The sequence below is a fragment of the Belonocnema kinseyi genome, chromosome 8, assembly GCF_010883055.1.
Source record: "Belonocnema kinseyi isolate 2016_QV_RU_SX_M_011 chromosome 8, B_treatae_v1, whole genome shotgun sequence".
In the NCBI taxonomy this organism is placed as follows: Eukaryota; Metazoa; Arthropoda; class Insecta; order Hymenoptera; family Cynipidae; genus Belonocnema; species Belonocnema kinseyi.
The window spans coordinates 38,798,469-38,810,064 of record NC_046664.1 but is presented as its reverse complement, the minus strand read 5'-3'; the positions used below and the strand labels follow the sequence as shown (position 1 = coordinate 38,810,064).

The 11,596-nt window shown below is 31.4% G+C and overlaps 1 protein-coding gene across 3 annotated transcripts in view; it reads left to right on the top strand.

Annotated features, from left to right (window-relative positions):
* Positions 1 to 11,596, top strand: part of LOC117178880 (glutamate receptor ionotropic, kainate 2-like) — a 461,802-nt gene that overhangs the window by 407,255 nt on the left and 42,951 nt on the right. For all 3 annotated transcript variants that reach the window (XM_033370402.1, XM_033370403.1, XM_033370404.1), the window contains one exon: positions 4,611 to 4,814. In XM_033370402.1, the coding sequence (XP_033226293.1) occupies positions 4,611 to 4,814 (204 nt within the window). The remainder of the gene's footprint in view (positions 1 to 4,610; positions 4,815 to 11,596) is intronic.

Below are 11,596 nucleotides of genomic sequence, written 5' to 3'. Positions count from 1 at the left end.
TAAATTATCGCGGAGGATGCGAAAGTTATAGTATGTCTATACTAATCCAAATATGTATCCAGTTAGGAGATAGTAAATAGTAATGTATATCACGAGTAAATTATGGTAATTACTACCATTACACGTTCGATAGTATTATCGTAATTTATTATCGCCAAAGGAATCCTCTTTTTAAATCAATTTATTACTACATTTTATAACCTAGGATCATTTTTTCTGGTGTAAGATAGCTTTAAAAATATTTCTGGTATCAGGCTATCGCGACAATTAAATCAGCTTTATAAATAGTTTTTCATGATCTATGCAAATTAGACTTATTAATTATTCTGGATCATTATTCAAATAACTATGTAGTTCCAAATCTTATTAATTATGTGATTTTTACTGGCTTCATGCTTGGAATTTTTTTGCAATAAGCAGAAATTAAAATTTCTTTACTAATCTGAACAATTTACTGTATGAAAGTAAGCATCTTTAGAAATCGCTTTTTCTCAAAATGTCTAATTGTGAATTTTTTTGTAATTACGAAACAGCAGATCAATAATTTAATAGAAAATGATCAGAAAAGTAGATATTTCTAACTCCAACAATTATCAAACTTCTAATTTTCAGGGAAAATAATACAAAGGTAGGTCAGTAAAATTTCAAAATGTGTGACGTATCTTATAGAATATTATTAGGAAAAAAATTACCCTTACCGCAATTATTAGCAGTTTACGTGGTTTTTCTACTGAAAATTAAAAATATAAGCCCTTAAAAGGTGAAAAGCATATTTCTAAAAGCCATCTAATAATGTATCTAAATGTGACCTTTTGGGTTATTTCAATTTTTAAGCACCTATTTTATTAGTCATTTATTAGCTCTTCTGGGTTTTTGTTAAGATATCGAATTCCTTGTCTGAACGTTTAGAGGATGTTAAAACACCGCTTAAAATAAATTTAACGACTGCCCCTGCTAGCATATGTATGTAAAATTTATTTTATTTTAATTCCATCGTAAATATGCCTGGTACGGCTGCCTGAATTCAGCCCTGCTAAAAACTGATTGACATGATATCTCCATTCCTAAGCACTAAAAATAAAACACTTCGCAATATCATTGAAGAGTAGAGTTGTAGTTACGGTCTGGACCGCGGAAATTATTAACGGAAAAAATATAAAATAGCGGATTTGAAAATTTTGCATTTTTTACCATAAGTTGTTTAAAAAAGGGTTAAATATTAATCAATAATAATTCTGGGGATTCGGACAATAACCACACATGTGCAGAACAAGTTGTAAAAATGTCAGCCGAATAGGTGCAGTTTTTTTTTAATCATGTCAACCAGATCGAAAAACTTTGTTTCGAGAAAAACGCGTTTAAGTTTATGCATTTACAAAAATGCTCGATCGGTGCACTCGAAACACTTGCATTCATTTGCATTTTTTGACATGTTCCTGAATTTTCCGACCAAAATAACCACTTTCACAGCATTTCTACATATATTGAATACAAGAATTCGTCATTTTTAGAAAATCGATTTTTTGAAAACAAGTTCTTGTACTACCCACTTGAGGGTTGTTAAAACATCCCTTAACATAAATTCGATACCTATTCTGGTTGTAGACGCTTCCTGCACTCATTTTCAAGTGATTTTCATTCCGATAGTTTATTTTAAAAATCTCCAGTTAAGCTAATGGATACAAAACTTTTGTTTTAGTTAGTCTTATCTACAAAATATGATATATTCAGCCAAATTTGAAAGAAAAATGGTTGAGAAGGATAATATTTGAATAATAGAAGATTCATTCAATTAGAATAGATGTAACAGTTGGAAAGATGGCTACTGTTTGAGAAAAATCTGTTAATTTTTCTGGAAATTTTCTTTTGTCTCATTCATCCGCAGGTTTGAAATTATAAAAGAATAATTAGACATTTTAACAAAACGTCATTTTTGTACGTTTGGTAGGGGGTCCTTTTAATTAGGTGTCATTATTCAAAAATATTCAAATTTGTTCTGTACAATCATATCTTAATTTTCTTTTATTTATTGTGATATCCTAGCTTTGCTATTAGTGTGTTTGTAATTTCTGCAAAAAAGACTCGTTCCATGGTAATTCTTCAGCTTCCTCAGGTAACTAGAGCTCAGACGCTGGAGAAAAATTGGTGCCTCAACATTAAAGACTTGCACTACTGGATCACGGAACTTCGCGCAAGGGACAGTAGTACGAACAGATTTTGGTCTGAAAAATCTTCTACGTCCCTATAGGAATACTATCTTCAAATATATTTATTATATTTGGGGCATTCTCTGTCAAATCAGCCGCCCCCGTTAGTAACTGTCAAATTTGTTTGTTTAATTTGAATATAACTTTGAGGAAAGCATAATTTTTTCTATTGCTATAGGCTTTTTTTATGTTTTTAGTATCGCTGATTACGAAAAATTTATCAAATAAGAAGAATTTCAAATTGGGGTATCCAATATAGCGGCTGAAATGAGAATTTTCACACATTAAATCGTTTTATGTGATTATAAAACGTGTTGTGTATCGAAATAAGGGTTTTTGGTGTCACTGATTACGAATTTCTCCTTAGTTTTACAAAATTTCAAGATGGTGAATCCAAGATGGCGGATTATATGAGAATTTTCACAAATTAAATAATTTTACGTGAATATAGCACGTGGTGGGTATCAAAATAAGGGTTTTTGGGGTCACTGATTACGAATTTTTAATTAGTTTTACAAAATTTCAAGATGGCGAATCCAATATGGTGGATCAAATGAGATTTTTTACGCATTAAATAGTTTTACGTGAATATAGCACGTGTTGGGTATGAGAATAAGGGTTTTTGGGTACTCTGATTACTAATTTCTTATTAGTTTCACAAAATTTCAAGATGGCGAAACCACGATGGTCGCTGGAAATAGGTCATATAGAGCTATTAAAGTATAAATTTGCATATGTTCGGTACACCCGTTGAATTATCAAGTATCATATAATATGCGTTACAGACTCGATTTCATGGAAAAAATTGAAAAATCTATAATAGCCGTATTTACGTAAACATTCATTGCTAGAATCATGTGTTTAATAGCATTATTGTACAGAATAAAATTACAGAAAAAACGAAAGTGATGGTTTAGCAAAAAGGTATTCTAAAAAAGTGCTCCGTACCGAAAAATATGAACATGTCAATGAATTTGTAATTTTTTATTACAAACATTTTGTCATGATTCAAGAGATAAAAGGTATATTTTCATTACCTTTTGTTAAAATAAAATTATATTTACGGAAATAAATATTTGAGAACAAAAACTAAGAAAAAACGTTTTTTTTTTTTAAATTAATTCCTAGAATTTACGCATTTTTTTATTAACTACAACTTTCCTGGAGTAGAGATTTTGGTAGAAAATGAGCTTGCACTGGAAATCACAATAAATCCATTTTTCATCCATTTTTATCCATTGCTGAAGATTTAACTATTTGGTTCAAATTTAAAGTATCTATTTTTAAATTGAACTTTTTGGTAAAAAAATGTATGTATTTTGTTGAAAATTCATCTTTTTGGGTAGAAAATCATCCTTCAGTGTTGAAAATTAATTATTTTGGGCATAAAAGACAACTTTTTCATAAAATATTCGCCTCCTGAATCTTAAAACTTAACTCTATTATTGAAAATTTATGTTTTATGGTAAAACAATTCGTCTACTTCTTCAAGAAAAATTGATTTTTTTTGCAAAAAAATCATCTTTTTTGCTCGAAAATTAAATTTTTTTATTCAAAGTTTATCGATTATGATAGATAAGTATTTTTGTTGTTGTTGAAAATTCATTTTTCTTAGTTTAAAATTAACTTTTTTGACGAAAATTCAATTTTCTGAAAAATTAGTCTTTTTTGTTTGAAAATGTTACTATTTGGTTAAAAGTTAACTATTTAAAAAAGTGTTGAAGTTTTGCTGTCTACTACCCTGGTCAATATCAATAATACCTGTTACTAAACGTTTAACTATTTTGTTGAAAACTCGTCTATTTTGCTTAAAATTTCAAAAATTTTGTTGAACTTTTTTTCTTTCTTGACTGACGAATCTTTCTTGGTTGCAAATTCAACTCTTTTTTATACTTCTTAATTTTGGTTTTAAAATTCATCGTCTTTAATAGAAATTTTATTTTTTTCAATTTAACATTGAAATTTTTTGGTTGAAAAGCCAACTATTTTATTGAAAAAGCAATTCATTTTGACTTGAAATCATAGGAATTAAAACTGTTTCATCATGAATTAAATATAGTACTCACATTAATTTTATTCAAAAGAATTTATTCCTCTACTAACATGTTTAGCCAGCGGCAATGTAACGTTAGGGATAGGGGGAAGGACGAAAATACACTCATAAAATAAGGGCGGGAGAGGGGGCAAAAGTATCCCAAAATTCGTAAGGTAGTTTATGGAAGGCCCCTGAATACCAACAGGTTATGGGCCCAGCCGCTCTCCACTGCGAGTTAGGAATCTAATCGAATATTATATTCGTTAATGTTGTGATATTTTTTTTTCTTATTTCTTGTGATTTAAAAATCTTTTACCGTTTCTGTTTTGATGCTAAACTACAAAAACGACTTTTTATGTTCCTCACAGGAACAGCCATACGTAATGTTGAAGAGCGGAGGAAACTTCAGCGGTAACGAGCGTTACGAAGGCTTTTGCATCGACTTGCTTCGAGATATAGCAGAACTGGTCGGCTTCACCTACAAGATCGAACTCGTCCCGGATGGCAAGTACGGCGTTTACGATTACGAGACTGGGGAATGGAATGGAATCGTTCGCCAGCTGATGGATAAGGTGAGTAGACCCTAGCCACTTTCATCATGGAATTGAATGCCCCTCAAGGAAAGACGGCAGAACTTTAATAATAAAAGACAGAAAAAAAAACAGAAATTATTGACATCGTAACCCTTATCGCTGTACCACGCCGGCAGCAGTTGGGCGCCTCTCGTAAAATCTAGATGTGCACCTTCAAACACTTTTATGTCGCGCTCGAGTATCGTTAAAATACTGTCGAAAACTAAATTACTGACTCGGAGTATTACTCAATTATTTTTCTATCTTTTTCCAGGAGCTGCTGTGGTATGGAATATGGAGCTGCTATGGATTTTAATCTAAAATTTAATTTCTGGGGCTCGAAATAATAGCTTTAGATGAAAGTGATCCAATTTCGGTGTGCCTGTACTTTTAAAGTGGGGCTCCTAAAATGAAGAAATTAAATTTTTTGGCTAAATTAATTGTGAATATGAGTTCCTCAATATTACATGAATTTGTGTACAGCTATAATAGATCAAATGTACGTAGCGAAATATTTTAAGCCTTGAGGCTACTCTTGATGAATTATTATGTGTGCAGGGTAGCAAAAATAATTAACCAATATTTTATTTTACTTCTTTAACTATTTAGTTACAGTAACTAAAGATTCCTAAATTATAACACAATTTTCTGAAACATGTGACTAAAGCTTTATGTAATTATCGTTGCTAAAATTTCTGCGCCTGTTAAGGAAAATTTAGGAACAGTTTCTGCAAAAAGCTTAAATGTCGCGCCTCTGAAAATTCATACAGAAATTTATATCAATGTATTTGGCAGTAAATTGAGCTGTTTATTCATAAGCTATTTTCTTTTGTTAATAATAAATTATTTATTTCAAAGTTCATCCTTCTTGACTAAAAATAAACTTTTTGTTGAAAATTGGTCTTTTCGCGACCAGTAGTCAACTGTTTTGTAAAACATTCGACTTTTATATTGAAAATTCTTTGTTGTTTTAAAATTTAAAAATTTGGTTAAATATTCCATTACTTTGTTGAAAGCGTAACTATTTGATTAACAAGTCACCTATTTTTATCATGCAATCCAACTGTTTTGTTAAAAATTCGTCTGTTTGGAATAAAAATTAATTTGGTATGGTAGCAAAGTTATCTTTTTTGGTTTAAAAAAATAAATTAGAAAATTTTCAATTTTATTCTAAAATTGTTTTATTCCATTTATGAAAGATTCTATGTGAAAATATTGCAGGATAAAAATGCGTATCCTGGAATTTTAATGGTCAGAGAAAATGAAAAATTAATCAGGGAAAAATCAAGGAAAATTCAGGAAATTTAGAAAATTAAAAGAATGAAAAAATAATCATTTTAAAAATAATTGCGTTCAAACCACCGGAAATGAGGCTAATAATCTTATTTCGATCATTACATAAAAAATAGAATTTTCCCCGGAAAAAATAGCGGTTAGTTCTCATCTTGAGCTGCACGCTCGTTTCGCAAGTTTCAGCGCTCCTGAGGCACACGTATCTGTTGTGTCTTGTTCTTTGCGCTCGATAATACATATATTTATCTCACGCTTGGCTCTCGATAATGTATTCACCTCTAAAATGACAACTGTCATTTCGCAATTGTGAATTCTCCTTTGTTAAAGCTCCTTCGGCATTACGATCACATTTCCATCACGTATCTCGTTCTTTGGACTTGATTTTGTCCAAATTGCGAACATTTCTGCATCAAGTTCAAATATATTATATCAAATTTATAATATTTTTATTGTTGTACTTTGGCCTGGGACTGCTTATTCATACGTTGCAAATTAATGTACAAATTTTATTTTTCGCGATTATTTTCATTCTAGTTTGACCTCAATATGAAACTTTTGATTTTTCATTATTTTGTGTGAGATCAAACTTTGAATTTACGATTTCCTACGAAAATTCAAAAAGTTCTTATGATAATATTGTAATTCTTTCAAAAAGCAACGTTTTTCTTCTTTTTTTTCGTCTCGTGCACTTTTCGGTTTAAAATTTTTATTTTCGTTCGTTTCTTTAAATTTTGCAAATGCTATAACTCTGATAATGTTCTTTTTATCGAAAGAAGTCGTGCGGATAAAATTTTCAAGTTTCCGATTACTACAAATATCTGTATAGAGGGTCTCAAAACGTGGATATTTGACAAAAACTGGGAGAGAAGGTCACATTTTACACTAATTCTGACTGATATCAAAATTTGTCTATTACATAGTTCCAAAACCTGATCCAACGATTGCGAATCGAAAGTGACAATAAATCGAAAATATTCTCAAGACACAAAAAAAATATTAATAATTGAGTGAATGTAATATTAAATTAAATTATATCTTTGCTGATTTCTTAAAACCAATTTCAGAACATGGAAATCTAAGCGGTTCGGAAATTTCGAATTCAAGTTTAGACGCGAATTTATCCTAATTACTGATCGGTATCGACATGAGGGTGTGTGCGTAACCTTTCTACAGAGATTCTGGTGTTGATGGTAAACGCACTTAATTATCCGCGTTGCAGTGGTTTGTGATTCGTGTATTTCGTTCTCATCGGACAGCTTCTCGCGGTGCGACATGCAACGCGCCATTTCCGCTTGAAGCTCAACGGAAACGCCATGGTGCGCCATGGGAATTTGCATTGCAAAAGCTGCTGTCTCGCTGAAACGGACCTGGCGTCTCTGTTTCGGAATGGTGCGGATTGGCACGGATCGACCATGCAACAGTGTCGATCTGAATTTCGAATTGAGGAGAGCAGCTTAATAGGTAAACGACCCTCTGCTAGGAGGATTAACGCAGTCTTTGCTCTCCTTCTACTCTTTTGACCTTATTTCTTAGGGTCCCCAGACGTCCTGATTTGTTAGATTTACAAATTAATTCAGTGCCTTTTTTTATGTCTTGAAATGCTTCGTCAGATGAGAACATTTAAGAAACTGAATACTTTTTGCATTCTAATTGAAAAAAACTGTCTGCTATGCGGGCACATTCTTATCGCGCGCTGCGCGTGCGGCTCGCGAGTTTGAGCGCGCCTGGGGCGCGCAACTGTTGGTTCTCGCGCTTCATGCTCGATGATTTATTTACCTCGCGCTACGCGTTCGGTCTTTATATTTTTCGCACATTCTTGCCCAAAGCTTTTAAAAGTAAGACTCAAAACATCCACCACTGTAATTTTGAGATTGTGAATTCTCTTTTGTTAAAACAGCTTAGCTCGAGACTTTGAGCACACCTACGGCGCACGACTGATGGCACTCGTACTCCGCGCTCGGTCCTTGCATTTCTCCCACATTCGTGCACAGATCTTTTAAAATCGAAGGTCAGCGGATCGACAACTATAATTTTCTGATTGTGAACTCTCTTTTGTAAAAGCTCTTTCGGCTTTAACGAACACATTCTCATCACGTATCTTGTGCTTCGCACTCGATTTTGTCCCAACTGTCAACTTTTCTACATTATACTCAACACTTTTATATCAAATATAATATATTTTTTACGTAACTCTATCTGGGATTGCTCATTCAGATATTTCTAAATAAAGCACAAATTGTATTTATCATAATTATTTTCAAATTTGTTTGAGATAAACGCTTATTTTTCGGCATGCTGGCCTTAAAAAATTGACTTGCTTACACTTCCGTTTTTTTACAAAATTTTCTTACAACTATTTCTTACAAAGTACCATCCATCCACACCTTATAGCTAATCCGCTCGTTTCTATAGCCTAACCTTCCCTGCTGCGCCTCGCCTCTAAGCTACGCTGAAACATGTATCATTTCAATAGATTTATAACATTAAAATTCCTAATATGCATGAAAATTAAAACTTACTAATGCTTATTTCCTTGTTTTTATAATTTTTTATTTTAAATCTTGTTTTTTACGATTAAAGAAGAACTACTGCGCATCTGGATAAGGTCTAATACAGGAACCTATATAGAACCCTATATGGGAACCTGTATAGGATCCTATGTCCTCTTTCGTCTCTTGCGTCCTTTTTCCAAAAATTTAATTTTTAAATTTGTAATCTTATTGTTTACGATTGAAAGAAAATCTACACGTCCTGTCGAAAACTGATTAATAACAAATTTATAGATCTTTTTAGGCGAACAACTTTTGTCTCTTAATTTTAGTTCGCACCTTGTGTCGTTTTTTCAAAAAAAAAAAAATAGATTTTTTTTATGTTATTTTTTACGATTAAAGCATAAACTACGTGTCCTATCAAAAATTATTCATGAAAAATTTAAAAGAGTTTTCGGTAATTTTTGAAAGATCAACTTTTGTCTATTTATTTTTTTCATAGCTTACATTATACAGCGCACCCTATAAAAAATCATTAATAAAAATTTCTATCTGTTTTTTGACAACCAAACTTTGTCTAATTTTTTTCGTAACTTGTGTCAGTAGTCAAAAACTTTTATTCTTTTCTATTTTTAATGTTGTTTTTACGACTAAAAACAAAAACTACGCGTTCTATCGAAAAGTGATAAATAACAAATTTGTAGCTCTTTTTAGGGCGCGCAATTTTATTGTACTCATTTTTTCGTATCGTGCATAGTTTGACCAAAAATGGAATTTTTGGATTTTTCATTATTTTTGTACGATAAAATTTTAAATTATCAACTTCTCCACCAAATTCAAAAAAATTTTAAGATAATCTTGTAGGGCTTTCAAAAATTAACCTTTTTCTTCTCTTGACTTTTTCATATCATGCGTTACTTGGCCTAAATGTTCATTTTAGTCTTTTTTTTAGATTTTGAAAATTCTCTAACTCTGATCATTTTTTTTATAGAAAAAGTCATAAGGATAAATTGTTTGAGTTTCTGAGTAGTATAAATAACCGTACATGGAATTTTGAAATCTTGAAAAAATGTGATTTTAAAAATTTTGAAAATGCAGTCACTTTTTGAATTTTCATCCAAAATAGCTGGTTTACAAACTGGTTCTTTCTTTTTAGGCCTTAAAAAAGTGCGCTTAAGCAGAATCAAATCTGATCAATTTTTCAAAAGTTATCGTGCTTACAGAATACAGACCAGAGATTACAGTCTACAGACTACAAACTTCAGACTACAGGCAGACAGACAGACACCTTCGTAAAAATTGTTTTTTCTGAGTCAGGGGGTCTTAAAACGTGGAGATTTGGTGAAAACCGACAAAGTGAAATTTTACATAAACCCAGTACCTTCTCATTCGGATGAGAATGTAAAAAAATGCATCTCAGGCGATCAAAATAATTTGTTCAATATTAGGAGATGGTGCGGTGACACATAAAACGTGTAAATAGTACAGAGAAACTCTTCTATAGCGCCAATTTTCGACTGAATGTGGGAGGGAACTAACTCAATATAGCCCGCTCCGCTTTTGTTTATTCAAGTCTGGGTGACAACCGCATACCCCGCGCACCCCGTGCAGCTCCTGTTACACCTACCAATTTCACACCATTTTTATTTTGAAATTTAAATGCAAAAAGAATACAGTATCTTCAATGCTTCTTGTCGAATATCATTTTATTCACTAATTATTTTTTAATTAAGTCAGCAGGTCCCCCACCTATTATATTGTGTTTTAAAGTTCAAGGTTCATTCTTAAAAACTACCTTAGGATGGGAAAAAAGTTTAAATTTGACCAAGAGTTAAAGGAAATCAAAGGAAAAGTATTGAATTAATTTTTAGACCTAACATCAGGACACGTCCTGACTTTTTATCGCTATCCTGAATTTCTTTTTTTTTTCTTTGTCCTGATTTTTTATGCCCAAAGACATAAATTCGCGTTTTTTATTGCGCGAGCATAAATTTTGTTACCTATTTGTGAGGGTGGAGTCTCATTGTGACTGTTCCATTCACTATCAAAAACTTGACATGTGTAGAAATGAAACCAAAAATCCCACGACCAAATTTGGACAACCACCGTAAAATATTCCTATTGCAATTTGGAAAAGGATAAAAATTGTGCTAAAAAAGAAAAGGAAAAAAAATTTTTTTTTTTGTTGAAAAAAATAAAAAAGTGGAAAAAAAATGAGAAGGCAGTTAGCCAAATCCCCTTGCGTCTTTTTTTGTTTTTTATTTTTTTATATTCTTATTCATGTGACTGTTATATAATCGTCCAAAATTATGATCTCTGGTTTTTAACAGGCCTTTACGTTTCGGCACTCACAGAGTCCAAAAATTATAGAATTTTTGTCGGTGTCTTTCTTCCTGTATAGCTATATGTCTGTATAAAAGGTTACCTGAATTTTGCAGCCACGCTAACTTTTGAAAGATTTGTCTAATTGAATCAGCCTTTGATAAACTTTTTAACGGTCCGAAAATGAAGGCTAAATTTGTGAATCAGATATTACCAACCGGAATTTAAAAATTTAGAGCATTTCCAACGTTTGAAATTTAATTTTTTCATTTTCTAAATATGTGTCAAATGAATATTTCTATGAGACTTATAGAAGTTATATACTTTTGAAAACTAACAATTTAAAAAAAAATAGATAAAAATATACATTGCAATTACATTACAAAAAGACCTGCAAATTATCCTTATGACATTTATAATTTAGATAAAAATTAAGAAAGTTATATGGTATTCAATATTTTGATATTTTCATAAATGATAACATATTTCTTGTGATAGATTAAGAAATATCAACCTAAAAATGTTTTCAAGAGATTCGTGAAGCATTATTTTTAGTAGATTTTACAAAATTTACAAATTGTCTTGGTGAACTTTTTCAATTGGACACAATGTGAAAAATTTTCTAGATTAATTAATCAATGTTGCCTTGAGACTGAAGTTTTAAGAAACGGAATCAAA